This window comes from Saccopteryx leptura, chromosome 9, assembly GCF_036850995.1.
Source record: "Saccopteryx leptura isolate mSacLep1 chromosome 9, mSacLep1_pri_phased_curated, whole genome shotgun sequence".
NCBI classification, from domain to species: domain Eukaryota; kingdom Metazoa; phylum Chordata; class Mammalia; order Chiroptera; family Emballonuridae; genus Saccopteryx; species Saccopteryx leptura.
The window spans coordinates 49,254,244-49,272,140 of NC_089511.1; the positions used below are offsets into that span (position 1 = coordinate 49,254,244).

Here is a 17,897-nt window from a genome sequence, read left to right on the forward strand (position 1 = left end):
ACATTATACACTTTTAAAGCTACCAACCAATATGAATTTGTCAGAGTGGCTACCTACATTCTTATACTTGTAAGGTTTATTGAAAGATGGACAAAAAGGAACATCATGGCCATAAAGGAATAAATAAGCTCTAAAATCGAAAAACAATTGACAAACAACTCTATCATTAGGCTTCCTAGTTATAGAATTCCATAGGAAAACCAGTCGTTAACATTTCATCTTTAAATGTCTTAAAATATTTTTCTCTGTTAACTTTTGTTAATTTTTAGGTACTGTCCTTATACCAGGTTTAGACCAAATATTTATTATTGTTTCCATTCACAAACATTTCTCTCTGCCCTAGTAACAGCACTACTAATCAAAATTTACACTTAAGCTATTTAAGACTAAGTTTTAGATGTGTGGGTAGTTGGCAAGAATAAAAGAAATAAATGTTTCATGTTAGCAGCAAATCAACTAGAGTTAAGGGTCTTGATTTTTGGTAAGCCTTTGGAAGCCTGCGTGTTAAACACTGGTGATTTTTTAATTCTCAATGGAAATGGTGATGGCATTCATTCACTTAGCATTATTAAACTAGCTCAAATTATAGTGAAGTAAGAATATAAATAAAAGCAAAATTTTCAGTAAACTGTTTTCAGAAATCACCAAGGTCTTACAAATTAGAATTTTAGACTCTAGTATAGTTTTCAACCATACTTAAAAGTAAAATGTCTACACACTTTTCATACTTCTTTACCCATTTTCACACTTTTAAAAAGTCACAAGTGTAAACTTCAGATAACATTAAATTGCACTGTTACATAAATGGTCTGCTTTATTTTCAAAACCTTTGTACAGCCACACTTTTTGCTTACTATGGTTATATTATAACCTTACTATGCTTTGTTGAATGGATATGCCTTAGTCTTTAAGCTTTTAAGAATATTAGAAATAACAAGATTGAATTCGGGTACACTAAGTTCTTTAAACTCTCCTAGAATTCTAATTTTTAAATTTCACTAGTTACAATGAGTAGCGAAGCTTTCCCATATGTTGATGGTAGACTACAGAATCATATAGAATGAAAAAGTCACAAATTGAAATCTGAAGTATCAAATCCGTTCTGGGGAATTATCTGCAGACATCTGGCTTCCTTTAAAGAAATGCACAATTTTTCAAGAATCTTGAAGTTTTTCAAGATTAGAATGTTATGTAATGTGCTCGAACAATTTATTAAGTGTAGACTAAAACCCTAAAAAGTGTGTTTCTCAAACATAAGTAAACTGAACATTTATTCCCAAGCTGACAAAGCCCATGTTTTAATAATTGTAGACTGTGAGGACAGCAGGAAAAAACACTATACAAAACATCACATTTGGCTGCCCAGTATTTAAATTTTCAACAAATTTAAGCAATTTAAATGATAAATACTCTGATTTAATAAAACACCCACACAATGACAAGAATGAGACTTTAATCAGTTTTAAGTGGAGTTTATAACACTAAGAGATAAAGGGTTGTTAACAAACACAATAACAAATGGACATCTGATTGGTATGAGGCATTATCCTATACACATAGTTTTTGTGTATCCTCAGTGCATAGCATTTACACACAGAGCCACTGCTGCACAGCACAAGAGTATCTGAAGAGGCTGAATCAGAGTAAGGCTGTTTTAACAGACTGAAATTTTTTAGTATATATATTCTATATGAAAACAGATTGAACTTTTGAACTGGCAGGGTAGGAGGCAACTCTGCCAAACACTGCACTTAAAGCCCCCACTTTTAGTGCACAGTTCCACCCCTTCCATCTGCATGCATGACACGTTAACAGTATTTAAAGGTAAACGAGGCACTTTGTGGCAACCACAGCCATCGTTATGAGCATATTGCACAAATTTTCTAGAACTAAACATGTAACTTGTACCCTACTTTAATTTTTTTAAAGCTGAAACATTTGATGCTGCCAGTAAACTCCACTTAAGTTTATAACCTGTGCCACAGCAAAGAATGGTGATGCTATTTATTCAACTACCCTTTAATAATTATGGCAAAAAAATGTTCAAGAGGAGCTACAGAGGACTTAGGATGGTACAGGGTCCAATTGTAAGCTTTCTTAAAGTGATGCCTTCAAGTAACTTCAGACATGTAAGCGGCTGCACATCCAAAAAGTCTATGAAAACATTCCAGAAACTCAGAGATTACCTACAGAATGCATTTCAGGCTAATTATGAATACTGTCATAAATAAAGTTTTAATTAGGACTCAAAAACTTTCAGTCATAGCAATTCTTGTCAAATTCTATGGGATGGTAACTGAAATAAAGGAGAATAGTATGTATAATATATATTTATATATATAATATATATATAAAATGCCATTTTTCCATTTCCAATGACTACACCATAAAATGTAAGCAAGGCTTCTCAAAAACATTGAAACATTCAAAATCAAAACCCTCATTCAGACCTTCACATTCCAAAGGAAAAATAATAACAGTGCAAAAGCCCATTATAATGTCATTATAAATGACCTGGCCCTCCATGTTACATATCAGAACAATACAGTTATTTTTTAATATACTGTGCCCAAAACTGTAACTAATAACAGTCTTTAATAACTATCTTTAAAACATCAATGGTTGATTTTCATAGTCACCAATTTTCAGCTTTTATGAAAGACAAGGTGGCATATAAATTTCAATGGTGAGATCTTAGGAATAGTTGTCTCCAACCTTAGCAATTTAATTTATGAGCAGTCAATCAATTCTCTCTCTATATTGTTTAAATATAAATGTGTAAATCCTAATTAAGAGCTTTGTTAGAAATTTAAAAATTTTATTTGTTGAATGAAACTGATGAGGTATGGAAAACATGTCAATATTACTTTACTAAGAATATTTTAGATGAAGTTTTGCCTAATCTATTTACCATCAAACTCTATAAATGCTGCTTTAATAGGTCCTATGCGTTCTGTATTTGTAAATTAACTAGGTCAGACCACAGCTAGTGAACAATTTCAGCACCAATAAGTTATTGAAAATGAGATTTTACACCATTAAGAAATAAATTGGCTGGATATTCAAATGTTTCAAGGTCAAGGTATAATTTGAAAGACACCAAATTCCTGGGAAAAAATTCTTTTTAATAATATCTTCACATTAGCTTTACAATAGTAGTTGTACTCTGCTTAAAATCATATGCAGTCTGGGCATATCAAATATATGATATTTAAGAAGTGAAAACGAAGCCCTAGTCCTAACTTCTAGCACTATGAAGAAATAATTCAACACTGCACATTAAAAAAAAAATCTATTCTTTCAATAGCAAATCGTTAAAAGCATTATGTGGGATAATTTCTACTGAAAAAGTAAATGCCTTATTATTTGTACAGTGTTGAAAATTTACTGCAACTCTAATTTCCTTTTTAACACAAATAATGTCCTTTTAAATATAAACATTATATGTATTCAGTATTCAAGTAAAATTCCCTAACAGTTAATGACATTTAAAAAATGTGCAAAACTGCAAAACTCATTGTAATAGAATGTGTAAGGTCAAAAGGGTGGAACGGCTGACAGTTATTGGATTGAATAAGTGCATCATAAATCTTTAAAGAAAAAAAAACTGCTTACTGTAGAATCTCAAATTGAAATTTCCTGTGCAGCATTACAAAATATTTTATATTAATGAGAAAAAAGAAGCTTGCAGGCAGCACATGAAGCATCCACAGCAGGTATATGATTGAAAACTAATACAATATGTGTAAGTTGTTGACTGATGTAGGTAATAGCATCTGACTTTTAGCACTGGCCTTGATTACACAGGAGATGGATAAGTCATTACAATTGAGAAAACATATTTAATAAATCATTGTCAATTTTTATAATGTTTCAAGCCCATTCTTGGTTGATAGCCTCCACATTCATATGGTTAAGTCACTGTTGCTGTGTTTCTTATCTACAACCATATCGTTTTTATATCCCTTCATTTGTGGACTCTTAAGATGTTGTGGAAGGTTCATTCCTGTACCCCAATACAGAGTCACTCCGTCTAGCTGCCTTTTCTAGCACCAGTATGCTTAAAAAAATAAAATGCACAAACAACAAGCAGTGACAGCGGCCAATTCCTCAAATATCCAGATTAATAACTGTAGCATGCTAAAGAAAGGTGCATGTAAAGAGCTGGAGATGGTAAATGGTCTGGAGTCCAGCATAAAATATATTCCTTTCTGAGCATTCTCTCCACTCCCCTAACCCAAATACATGCATTAGAATGTAGCAAAACCCTTTAGAAACTCCTCCAGCCAACTGCAAACGTATCTGTTGCCACAAGTGCAAAGGGGTAGGACGTGAACCTGTATATATCACAAAGCTCTTTAGCCACTTCAGTTGGTGACAGAACACAAAATGAGAAATTCCTACGTATACATATCAGTCTGTCTCCACTTTTTATAAAACTGGAATAAAATGGGAAAGTGCCATCTTTATTTATCCTAATTGAATTTTAAATGTCCTTTTGACACAAAAAGGTATATACATGACACAGCTACACAACCTTTTTTCATCTGGACAACAAGTGTCAAAACCCTGTGGATGTATAGGGTAAAACAAGATTGGTCAAGGAAAAGAGAATTGTTCCTATAATTGGTAATCTGACACAATGTCTATTGCCATTAAAAAAAAAAAAAAAAGGTCCATTTTCAGTTTATTCAAGTTTGTTTTCATGGTATTTTATCCCTCTTGATAAAAAAATTCAAACTTTTGTAATCTGTGTATGCTGATCTTCATCAAAAGGTTCATTCTCTGGATCAGAGTCAGTGGTGTCAGAATACCTATAATGATCAGGTTCATTATCACTAACATCTGGTGTTACAGAAGTTGAACTGCTAGCCTCTGGATTTGAAGGCTCCTCTACTGTTTTTGTAAAGTAGAGCTTCACCTAGAGAAAAAAGAGACAGTTTAAATGGAAAATCCATAAATTTGACTAACTCTAAATTTCTTAGTATAGATATATATTTTTTTAGCAGATTCATTTTTAAGTACTAATAATCAATAAAGGCAGCTGCCTTTTAAATGACCACCTTCTTAAAATTCCCACCATTGTCTTTCTTGTTATATGTTGAACAGATAAACTGGGATGTAATAGCATAAGCTACCAGCACTAACTAAATATATAAAAGAAATACACTGAGACTGAAGTTCACATAATAGCCCCAAGCCAGATAGCTCAGTTTATTCACTAACAGTTGAGTTCCAAAAGAATGTTTCACCAACTACCTATCTGAAATTCAATGTATTTCCTGATACAAACAAATACAAATATTACATAATAAACTGATCCAAAAATGATGTCTAGAATCCAAATAGCCCTAAAAAAAAAAACTTCACCTGAAAGTAAGGAAAAGAAAGTAAACATCACACAGTTGTCTAAACAGAAAACCAAGGACCCTTATAGGTTTAGCTAAAGTAATTGTCAAAACAGCCTTACAAGGCATGTAGCTCTATTTTATTTAATTATTTATGTCTGCTTGTGTGTTTATGATTTAGGTTGGAAGAGAGAAAGAAAGGGGAAAAGAGAAAGAAACATCAATTTATTGTTCCACTTGCTTAAGATTAATTGGTTAATTCTTGTATGTGCCCTGACCGGGGACTGAACCCACAACCTTGGTGTATTGAGATGATGCTCTAATGAACTGAGCAACCTGGCCAGGGCCAGGCAATTCCATCTTAAAGGAAGGGAAGCTAAGAGCCAGAAAGGTTAGGTAACTTGCTGAAGACTGCATACCTAGTAGGAAGTAGATGTGGGGACTTAAATTAGATCTGACTTAGAATCCCTTGCTCCTTCTATTATACCTACAGCACTCCTATCCCAGTTATCCAAGAGTCATTATTAATTCTTCTTCTTATCTTATACCCAACATTCATTCCATCAGTAATATTTTTAGTTCTACCTTCAAAATACTGTACCATAAACAACTGATCCTGGAGCCATGTGGGAGTTGTAATTGAAAATCTATGTATAACTTTTAACTCCCTCAAAACTTTAACTACAACTGTCCACCATACTCATGGGGCACTGGTTCCAGAACCACCCTCCGCCACTCACAAATGGATACCAAAATCTGTGAATGCTTAAGTCCCTTATATAAAATGGCATAAAACAATGCATTCAGTTGGTCCTCTGTTGCTTGAAATCTGTGGATGTGAAACTGAGGGATTCAAAGAGCCAGGTGTATGTTTACTGAAAACTCAGGAGTCCACTGCACACCTGGCAGTTTCTCATTACCTTTTGCTGCCACTACTTTTGTTCAGGCAAGCACCATTTCACCATTTCTCATCTGAACTAAACCACTGTAACAGCCTTGTAACTAATCTCTTAGCTTCCATTCCCATCTCCTCTCCCTACTTTCATCTCCACTCTATATATTAAAAGAAGTGGACAGAGTGAACTTTTAAAGAAAACATTCAAATCACATCTTTCCTGTGCTGATAACACTCTAATGTCTTCACACTTGTACTAATGTGTTTTAGTCAAAATGACTTATCTGTCAATCCTCAAATACACCAAGCTCATTCCTGTCTCAGGGCTTTTGTACCAGCTCCTCCCTCTTTTCTCAGATATCGATATAGCTTACTCATTTCATTTAGGCCTCTAATTAAATGTCACCTGCTTGGGGAGGCCTTCTCTAACCTAACCGTCCAGCTAAAAAACACACTGAGTTTTTTCTCTATCCTATCTTTGCTTTATTTTTACATAGCACTTACCACTGTATGATATATGTTTACTGATAATTAAAAGTTTTATTTGTAATCACAAATATAAAATCTCTTGTAATATTAAAACAGAAAACAATAAAACTAGGGAAAATCATACTTTAGAAGCTAGTGATTGAGAAAAATGCAGACTTAGAGAAAAGAAAGGAAATGGAAAACTATGAATTCTAAGACACTTCAAAACACTTAAAAGAGATATAAAATGTAAATATACTTAAATATCACTAGCAATACTGTTATATTTATAAGCTATGGTTAGGTTTGTTATATTATAAAAATAGAATGAAGAAAAAAAGAATTTTTAAAAAGAGAAAGGAGGAAGGTATGGTGAAAGGGGAAAAAGTCAAGTACAGTATGAAATAGGAAAAGAAAGTTTTAAAAACATCAAACCTCCATTTGGAAACCAGGAGGACTGTTACCTATACATAGAAACATGCATATACACAGACACACATCCAAAATCACACAGAAATGAAATGAAAACAAACCAAATAATTCCATTAGAGGAAATAGTTTTAGAAAGGCATTAACAGGAGAGCATGATCAGAGAATGCCTTTCAGGCCACATGATATTAAAGCTAAGAATACTAGAAGGTTATCCATGTGAAGGGTAGGGGGGGAAGGCTGGTGGCAGAGAGACAGAAAGGAAATAAAAAAAAGAATTGGAAAGACCAGAGGCAGAAGAGATTAGCATTTTAGAGAAATGAAGATAGACCAATATGGGTGAATATCAGAGAACAAGGAAAGAATTTATGTAGAGCTGATATAGGAGGTAGGCCTGTGCTAAATTACTATGCAGATCCACATAGGGCACATCCAAGACCACGACATCTTTTTAAAATGTAAACAGAAGTTTACACTTTTTAAAATAGACAAGTCTATATTTAAAATCACTCTGAGGGACTGAGAATGAACTGGAGGGGTACAAGAGTAAAACCAATGAGAACATTCCATATGAATTATTCCCAAATGACTTAGCGTTCTCTTCTACCTCTTCCCCAATTTCTCCTTCATATCCCAATTAACTCCCTTCCCCAACATCTGCCCCAAATTTCAACAAACAACAAAGAATAAAATGAGGAAAGTGCAACTTTCACGTTGTTTTGTATATCCTGAATTTCATTAGAAACTACCAGATTACTGCTACAAATTACTACTTCTAAATAATATTTAATTTAATTTAAAAATTAGTCAAGCAAGTCCTTTACTAGCTATATACCTAAAATAAAGCGCGCGCACGCGCGCACACACACACACACACACCAACTTTAGAAATGTTTCTAACTGACCTTAAAATTTGGAGAAAAATATCGGTTAGCTTTGTCTTTATTTGCTTTGTCGAGATCATTTTTTGTTAAAGTGAGTACTAGATATTCCTTGTCATTATCTGCTCGCTCTATACTGCAAATACTATCAATTTCTTGATCACATAGACTTCCATTTTCTACTTTTTCTGAGGTTTCCTCTGGTCCTGGTATGAAGAATGTATTTACCCAAAAATGAAACATTTTGTCCTAAAAAATAAAAATGACATATTTTAAAATTTTTTTTAAAAAAGTATGTTACCTACATTCAACATTTGCCACAAGAAATCAACAATATAAGCAATGTGTCATTTGATATTTTGAATAAAGGTAAACACAAAGACTAATACTTAGCAATTTGTGGGTTATCCTGCTATATTTAATTCACATATGATTTTTCTTTCATTCAAATTTTAAACCAAAAATATAATTCTACAAGTTCTAAGATAACTTACTTTTGCTTTAAAACCTTAAATAAAATATTTTCTTTCTAAGATTAGGTTAAAAATGTTTTAGCTTCTATGTATTTAAAAATTCAGAAATGGATTTAATTTATTTTTTGTTTCAACAAGCTGTTCATAACAAAATTTACTTTTTCTTGAAAGGTTTTACAACTTCCCAATAAAGCAACAGTCTTGATACATTCTTACTGCTACAGCAATACAAACATTAAGTAGCTCAAGTTTCTTAAATGACAATGAATCTAACATTTTTTTCATAATAAAATATGGAGTGGGAAAGGAGAAGGTAAATAACCTGATATTTTTTATGTTATGAAATGCTTATTTTTAAGGAATCATTTCTTACTAATATGAGGTCTTATTAATCAAAAACAACATCAAAAGTCCATCACTTCAGACTTTTCTTTATCAACAAAGAAAACGTCTCTCTCTCTTAATTACCAGAATTTGGCTTGCATGGATCATTTGACAATTAATGATGCATCACCTTGTGATACCTTATTTGGTGCCTCTATTTCCATTTAAATATTTTATTTTAATTTATCTTCAAGTTATTCCTTCCTCCCCCCCCAGAAGATGGTAAGACCTTAAGTATCTCATATCTTAAATGTCTTTGTATCTTTTAACAGTACCTAAGCAAAGTAATCTTATATGCTTTTTTAAAAATATTTAATTTATTTTAGCAAAGTCACTGAATTAATAACTACATACATATTTTACTTAGGATTCAGAAGGAAATAAGCTAGTAATATTTAAATTTCCAAAAAATGTGGATTCCATGGTATACACTGATTATTTACACCTGTTTCTGTTTAAATCTGCAAGTACTTTTAACAAAGGAAAATCACATTAAATGAAAATGTATATAAAGTAATCCAAGATACACATATATCAGAAATATTTAATCTAATCTTCAATTTTACATGTGTTAATGTAATGTACAAGTAGTAATAACTCAAATGATAAGAATGAGCACATTCCTAAAGATATAGGAATATAGTAAGTCAGGTGCCAGCCTTTAAAAGCAAAATATAAAATTTTAAGTGTACTTTTCTTACAATGAATAGAAGAGAAAAAACTACATTAATTTTAGAACATTTGCTAACCATTCTGGGATTATTAAAAAATAAATGTTCAAAGTTATTGAAACTTATTTATATAGAACAGGTAATTTTTTTTCTGGTGAAAAAACTAGTTTAACATTTTGTGATTTTCTAACTACTTGGATTCTAAATAAAAATTATATTTCTTCGAATAGGTCAAAGTAGATTTTAAAATTTTTGCAGTAAACAAATCTTCCTCTTTATTTTCTTTTAAAAAAAGCTAAAAATCAGGAAAACTAAATCAACCCTATTACTGAGAATATGTAAAAATTGGCAATATGCTATTTAGTAGGTTCAATGAGGCAGTAACAAAGCTTGTGTTTTTATTCTTAACCATCTAATTATTTTGTACCTTAGGTTCATCTTAAATGTTCACTTATCATATTTTAAAACAAGATAGTTTATTTTAAAGTGAGCTCTTACATTTTCCAAATATAGCTCAATTAAGATGCAAACCTCACCTTCTAAACCTGTATCATTAAATACCACATTTTTTTCATGTTTTATTACTTCTCCTTCATAACTATTTCTCTCCTAGGTAAAAATCTAAATACTCAGTAAAAATAAGGAAGCTAAATATAAAGAATGGCCTAGTTGTAAGAAACATAAATTAAAATGGGGAAACAGTGCTTTGTGTCTTACACAAGAACATGAAACAGATCTTATGTATACATATAAACCAAAGTTTTTTTAAACTCATGATCCCATGCTAACGTCTTTTCAGGTAATTACCCTTTCTAAGAGGATTATAACAGATTTAAAGGAGTATGTATACAATCTTTAATATTTTTACAAAATTTCTTTACATAACCCAACTTAAAGAAAATTCATTTCAAATTACATGCCATAAGACCTTCTCCTTCTAACAGAATTATTTACCATTATAATGGCTCATCAATGCAATAATAAGTAATGCGTGTGCAAATCTAATAGAAAACCAATTATAATTTATTAAAAATCAATCATAAAGTACCTTTTAATTTCTTCTTATAGATTGATTTCAACCTAATCAAATACTTCAGGCAAAAGATCTGAGATTACTATTCAAGGTATGGTTATTTTGAATATATTTCCCAATAAAAGTAAAGTGCAAACCTTTTTTAGCTTATTCTGTTTGTGGAAGAACTCTACTTTGATGTCACCACACACAGGCAACGGCTGAGGGAACTCAAAGTACATGAACTTGTCTTCCCGTCGTGTCGGTCCTGAATTGGAGGAATATATCTTCACCTTTAGCTGGCAGACCACAAAATGAGGATCTGCATGGTTAAATACATGTAAGTATCATTCACAGGAAATGCCTTTAATTATAAAACTGTCAAAAACTATTTTAATAATTAATATTAGCAAAAAATACAAAATAGCAATTCTTTACTTTTGTAATCCTCATCTAAAACAAATCAATGAAAATAAATTAGGTAAAAAATGTAATCAATACAAGATTTTCCTGATCTAAACCTAAAACATTAGGTTCTATCATTGTTACGAAAGACAATTTCATAAATACTAAGTCCCAGGATTAGATTTCTAGCACTATAATATATAAACTTTAACATTAAAATTATTATAAATCTAGTACAAATTATTTTAAGAATAAAAACATTAAAATAACTTTCTGGCACATTTATCAACTACATAAAAGGTAACTTTTGAAAGATATTTTGTTGCAGTATTTTAAAGTCTTTACCATGTAACAAAATCCACAAAATACAAATCACTACATGTTCACAAGAGGAAAATATATACTGTAAAACAGGGGTCCCCAAACTACGGCCCGCGGGCCACATGCGGCCCCCCCTGAGGCCATTTATGCGGCCCCCCACTGCACTTCTGAAAGGGCACCTCTTTCATTGGTGGTCAGTGAGAGGAACATAGTTCCCATTGAAATATTGGTCAGTTTGTTGATTTAAATTTACTTGTTCTTTATTTTAAATATTGTATTTGTTCCCGTTTTGTTTTTTTACTTTAAAATAAGATATGTGCAGTGTGCATAGGAATTTGTTCATAGTTTTTTTTATAGTCCGGCCCTCCAACGGTCTGAGGGACAGTGAACTGACCCCCCCCTGTGTAAAAAGTTTGGGGACCCCTGCTGTAAAACAAAGTTATAGTAAACTTCACAAACAGGTCTCAATAATTATAAAAATATTAACTTCCATTCATTTTACCTAAAGCTCATATTATATTTTTAAAGGGTATAAAGCCACCATGATTAGAAACAGGAGAAAGCGATTAGAAGTGTTTGCAAAGAAATGCAACAGACATCAAGCACAAATTTTATATAATACACCCTCTAGGTCTAAAACACATTCCCTATTCATTAACAAGTATTTTGGCTTTGGCCCATGTCTGTTTTAAAATAACTGGTAAAAAACGACCTCTCAAAATGTATCACACTTATGGATTATCAATGCAACTAAAAAGTTTCGAAAGTGAAGAATTATGTTTTATTTTTTAAATCTACTCAGAAATACACTTATACTAATTCTATTAATGATAGAAATTCTCAAGTCATAAATATTAAGATCCTAGGACTTTAAAAACTTTAAATTATCTAAATAATCTGACAAAGTATAATTCATTTGTACTACACTGAGTTCAAAAACAAGTTCATTAAAAAGAAAACAATTGGCCCTGGCCAGGTTGCTCAGTGGATAGAGCATCATCTCCATGCACCAAGGTTGTGGGCCAATCCCTAGTCAAGGCAGATATGAGAAGCAACCAATGATTGTAAGTAAAACAATGAGTCGACAATTCTCTGTCTCTTCCACCCCCACCTCTCAAATCAAGAGAAAAGGGGGAAGGGAAAGGGAAAGGAAATGGAAAAGGAAGAAAAGAAAAACAAAACAAGTTATTGACCTTAGGAGGGTTAGAAGTGGATTTTTGAAGGAAACATGCCATGATGATCAAGAAATAAAAGCAAGCTTGCCTAAAGTGCACGAGAAATATATATGTGTGTATGTATGTATATACATACATATATACATAATATTCTCAGCACCAAAAGGCATTATCCTTAAAGATTAAAAAAAAAAAGCCTATCATATTCCTTATCAATATGACCAATAACTAAGAATCAGGCAAAAAGCTTATCTAAGCTAAATGAATTTTCCAGTTTAATAAACATTTATTGGCTCTTCTATACAGTATCTAGAGCAGTATCATCAATCACGTAATTCATAGTAGGAGATATTTATCTTGAGAAAAAGGCTCTCTAAAAAGGGGAAATGTTACACTAATAATCTGTCAATAACTTTCACTTCTGTGACTAAAGATTCAAAGTACAATGAGCCATTTTACAAGATAAATTTTACTGGAAATTTAGCTTGAAGAAACAAACAAACAAGGTATAATTTCAAAGCTGTGAATAAAATTAACCAGAATGAAAATGCCTTGTAACCTATTAATTCAAACTCTACTAATTCAGAAACTGATAATCCTGATTTTAGAACTTTGAAAAGCAATTTAACTAACATGTCAGATTTCATCTAAAATGTGTACTTTCAAAAATTTCAGAATTATAATCCATAAGCTAATTACAAATCAGTGTTCCTTAAAATTTCCCTCAAAAATCAAGCTAAAAAAGTGCAATAAAAGTAAGTGGAAAAGATTTCCTCAAATCACTTAAGAAAATAATTTTCTTTACTATGTGAATTTCACATTTTAAATAGATAAGACAGTCTAACACTGGTATGTTTCTGCTGGCTTCTAAGACACAATTCTGATTTATATCCTTAGATATGATTGTGTTCTAAAGATTAGATATCCAGTAAAAAAACATCTGAATTAAATTTCCTCAGGTACATACATACTGAAATAGTATTGAGAGAAAAAAATCAGTGTTCATCTTTTATTAACATATTTAACCTTTTAAAATATAAAAACTATAGTAACTTGTCCTTTATTTAGAAATATTAAGACAATAATCAAATAAACAAAAATTGTTAATCCCTGACAACTTTGCAGAAGACAATTTATTTTAACCACAAGTTTTGTTTTCTGAACTGATTTCTGTTATTCCTCCTGAAGGCATCTCTCCTTGTCTCGGGCCTCACGGTTCCCACTGAGCCTTTCCATCTACAAGCCCAAACCACATTTACTACTCTGTCTCTTTCCTGGTGCTTCCCAAAATTCTGACATAGCTTTCATCTAAAGATGCAAACTCACACTTTTCAAGTACTCACTGCATCTCTCTCTTCATGTGTGGCCAGCTTACCTTTACCTGAATTAAAACATGTTTAAAGCTAAAATACCAACATTCATGTCTCCAAGTCTCAGTTCTACTTTTCTTTCCTCCCTTTTCTGTGAATTATTCAAGTGACTAGGATCAAAACTCCGACAAGATCTTCAAATATAAATGACAAAAGAAAAACTAATCTAATTCTATTTGATTACCCCAACAAAGCACATCTAACTTAGAGCAAGTCACATAACTAGTTTCCTTACCACCATTTTTTTCCCCTCTTGCTATCATCACTTTCTACACAACTGTACAACACAGTTTAAGCCTCCAATATTATCACAGAGACGGTAGTATTTATCATATCAAGTCTGATATCCTCATTTGGGGTCTTCCAACAGTCAGCCACACATTCCATTCCTAGTCTATTCTGTCTCTACATTTCTTGTCCAGCTCATTTCCTTCTGCTGTGCTTCAATTCAAGCTATTTCCTATTGCCTGTAATACTTCCTTCAGATTTAATGCCAATCTAAACTGTAAGCTTTCCCCAGTGTTCAATAAAGAGCTGGACTTTCTTCATGAAACTATTTGACAACTCCCCAAAACTTTTTTTCTGAATATACCATTTACAATTTATACATACACCCTCCCACTTAATTATATATTACTTGCATACAATTTTATTACATAGTATTAAATCAGAGTGCATAGAAGATTAGTAAATATTAAAAACATTTCAGTAGTCAGTATAAATGTAATACTGAGAGCAAACAAAATGACACAATATTTAAATGCAGGCAGGCAGAATAGAACGGATAAGATTTTTAAGAGGCCAAAGTGAAAAAAAAATTACTGAACTGCATGTTCTCTCTCCCTCTTTATTTCTTTAATATTTCTTATACCTTTCTTTTGGATCTTATACTGATATCTATACTGTAGGGAAAGCATAAGGTTTTTTTCCCTTTTCCTTCTTCTCTATGAATCTGTTAAGTTCCTATGTCAATCACCTCTGATAGCTTAGTGCCTTGCACCCAGCAGTTTTTTAAATTCTACTTAGATGACAAAAGCATTAGAAGCCTTTAACATGCTATATTAATAAAACTGTGGTCTTTGATACAGTTGCCTTGCTCTAAGAATACAGAAAATATCTGATGAAGGTGATCACACCTATATGACAAAGATAAACACATCAAGAAATTAATTTTTTGGGTGGTGAACACACAACACAATATATAGATGATGCATTATAGAATTGTACACCTGAAACCTATACTTTTATTAACAGATGTCACACTCAAAGTTTTTTTAAACAGGAGGAAAAAAATTAATTTCCTAGGTATAAACTTATTTAGGGATAGATCTGTTTTAAATTACATAAATATTTTTAAAAAGCAAAACTTAAAGCTAAAAACTAAAATCACTAGTGAATTACAAAGTATCACTGAAATTATTAGTATTAGAAGAAATAATGTGGTGGTATCTTATCTAGAAATTACAGAATTGTCTTCTAAATACTCGATTCTAAATTCAGATTTTCTCTAATACTCTACACACTTTGACTCAACCCTATTCATTCATAATACGTGGTTAGCCTGCCACTATATCTTCTCATTTTTTTTCTTAGTCTTTATTGACCCTGTCACCATTATTATTAATATCTAGTCTTCCCTAAGCTATAAAGAAATTGGTTCTTGCTTCAACTCAGTAAAATGATGAATCCCACCTGCTACTCTGATGCTGGATGTGATGGGACAGATTTTTCAGTCATCTAATCAGAATTTAGGCTGCACTTGGTAAATGCAACACAGAATATTTCTTTTATAAATATAATTTGGCTTCAAAGATATTAAAACATATTGCTCTTGGCTTCCTTAGCCCAATGCACTAAATAACTGAGTTAATCAATCAGTATGGATGCTTCAGAAATGTATATACTCCTGCATAAATTTTAAGTGTAATAAATTTCTTTCTCGATTTTTATATAAACTTCTACATATGTTAAGAAAAGTGTTCCAAATCATGGAAGAATGAGAATTTAGAGCACTTACTGCAAGTTCCGCCACTGAACATTGGAATAGTTTCAAACATCATCTTGTGAAACAACAGTGCCACTGGTCTATAATCCAGATGATTCTTTAACAGGTAGCTATAATAATACACATAGCGCCTCTGACTGGGAATAGTTACTCCCTGGTGGACAGAAGAGAGAAGCCAAATTCAAAAGAAAAGTTCCATTATAGTTATTCCACTTAAATTGTTAAATTGGTAACTGGGTTATTGTTATATACATTAGAAATTTGACCTTAAATGATTAATATTTAAATGCAGCTCAGTAACAGAATGAATCAGAGCAATATTAATACAAAGGATAATCTTCAGAATAATTTTTCTCCCTTAAAATACACATATCTTAACACTATAATACCCCCATCTACTCAAAGGTCACAACAATGCTCTGGCCTGTAAAGCCAATATGCAAAGGCTACTACATATCCAAAATGTCAAAGGCTTCTGCACTGAAGCTATGTTTTTTACACACAGGGCTCCTCACAAGGATTAATGGACTCATTAAACACACAATTCCTCACAAACTTGGTTACTCATTTTCCATGCAAAAGCATATTGGAATTAGCAAACTAGATCAAGGCATACAGCCTTAAGAAGGCAAAAACAGCAGCAGCAAAGAGTGATGCTGGCCTTAGAGCCCAACAGAAACAGGAGTATGTAACTGACATAAATGTATGCAATAATCTGATAACACAGCTACTCAGAGATATCCCTGATCTACATACATCTCTTTGTTGAAGAAACCAGGAAACATGCAACGTTTTAAAAAATTAACAAATACTTAAATATATATATATTCAATTCATGTGTTATTTTTAAAACGACTGATTTATCTAAAGAAAAAAATCTTATGTGTGCAGTAATGCATTCACTGATGATGTTGAATAAATGAGGTATTAGGGGATTTATCTAAGGTTTCTTTTCCTATTACACAATGTGACTTCAGAAAAATTTATTACTGTGTCAGTGAGAATGCTGGAGGCTTAACTGTGTTTTAAGTACAGTTGTGTAGAAAGTGATGACAGCAAGAGGAAACTTCAGTGAAAATACCTCTCACCACTCCCTTGAATGTACTCTTACTTTTGGCCAAACTGAGGTATTTTAATTTCCCCCATATTGTACTTTCTGGCCTTTGTAATATGCTAACTCTATCGGATTAAGGTAGAGGGACTATGCAAGCAGTCACCTGGGAAGTTTTACATACTATATTTTCTAATACCTTGACCAAGTTAAGATAATATAATTATTTGATGCTTCCATATGTGATAGCAGCAAACAGAAATAAAATTCAGACCAGGTACTTGAGGGCCTCTATACACTTTCATTCTTGGATGATCTATTCAGACTTTGTATTTCATCTTGAAGTCTTTATGAAAACATTTTCATTGAAAACTGCCCATTTCCCATTGAGATTTTCAAATTCATTAGCATAGACTTGAATGTACTTTTTAATTTCACCCCTATACTATAGTTATATCTCCTTTCCTAAATTTAACATTTAATTTTTGTTTTCTTCCTCTACTTTTTCCTTTGATAGGCTTTGAAAGATATATATATTTTTGAAAGATATATTTTTTATTGGTAAAGATACAATGTGTTTAGATTTATTATTTGAAGTGATTCATTGTTTATTAACAAACGTTTATATATTCAGCTTTAGTTCCTCTCCTACTTGTTATTATAATAATCTTTAAAAGATTATGTATTTCCTCACTGACCCAAAATTATTTAAGTGGTTTTAAATTTCAAATGATTTAGTTGGATTGAACATTTCTCTAAAAATCTTTAATTCTATTGACATGCATTAAGGAATGGGATTTATATATTTCTACTTGGAGGTGAGATTTTTCTGTTGTTGGCATAATAAATTATTAATCTTGGTAATTTTTAAGGATAACAAAAAATGTATTTTATGGCTATTTTTTACTATAGCTATCAATATATTTATATATATCATTTTGTACCTTCTTGTATAAGATATTTCTTATTTTGTACCTTCTTCTTCAGTACCCTGAAGATTCCTACTGTA

General features: G+C 31.8%; 1 protein-coding gene across 1 annotated transcript in view; it reads right to left on the reverse strand.

Moving 5' to 3' along the window:
- Positions 1 to 1,436: 1,436 nt before the first annotated feature.
- Positions 1,437 to 17,897, reverse strand: part of PTEN (phosphatase and tensin homolog) — a gene marked incomplete at its 5' end in the record, with an annotated part of 89,264 nt that continues 72,803 nt past the window's right edge. Inside the window, 4 exons of the mRNA XM_066350224.1 lie at positions 1,437 to 4,921; positions 8,046 to 8,270; positions 10,720 to 10,883; positions 15,850 to 15,991. Of these exons, the coding sequence (XP_066206321.1) occupies positions 4,736 to 4,921; positions 8,046 to 8,270; positions 10,720 to 10,883; positions 15,850 to 15,991 (717 nt within the window). The remainder of the gene's footprint in view (positions 4,922 to 8,045; positions 8,271 to 10,719; positions 10,884 to 15,849; positions 15,992 to 17,897) is intronic.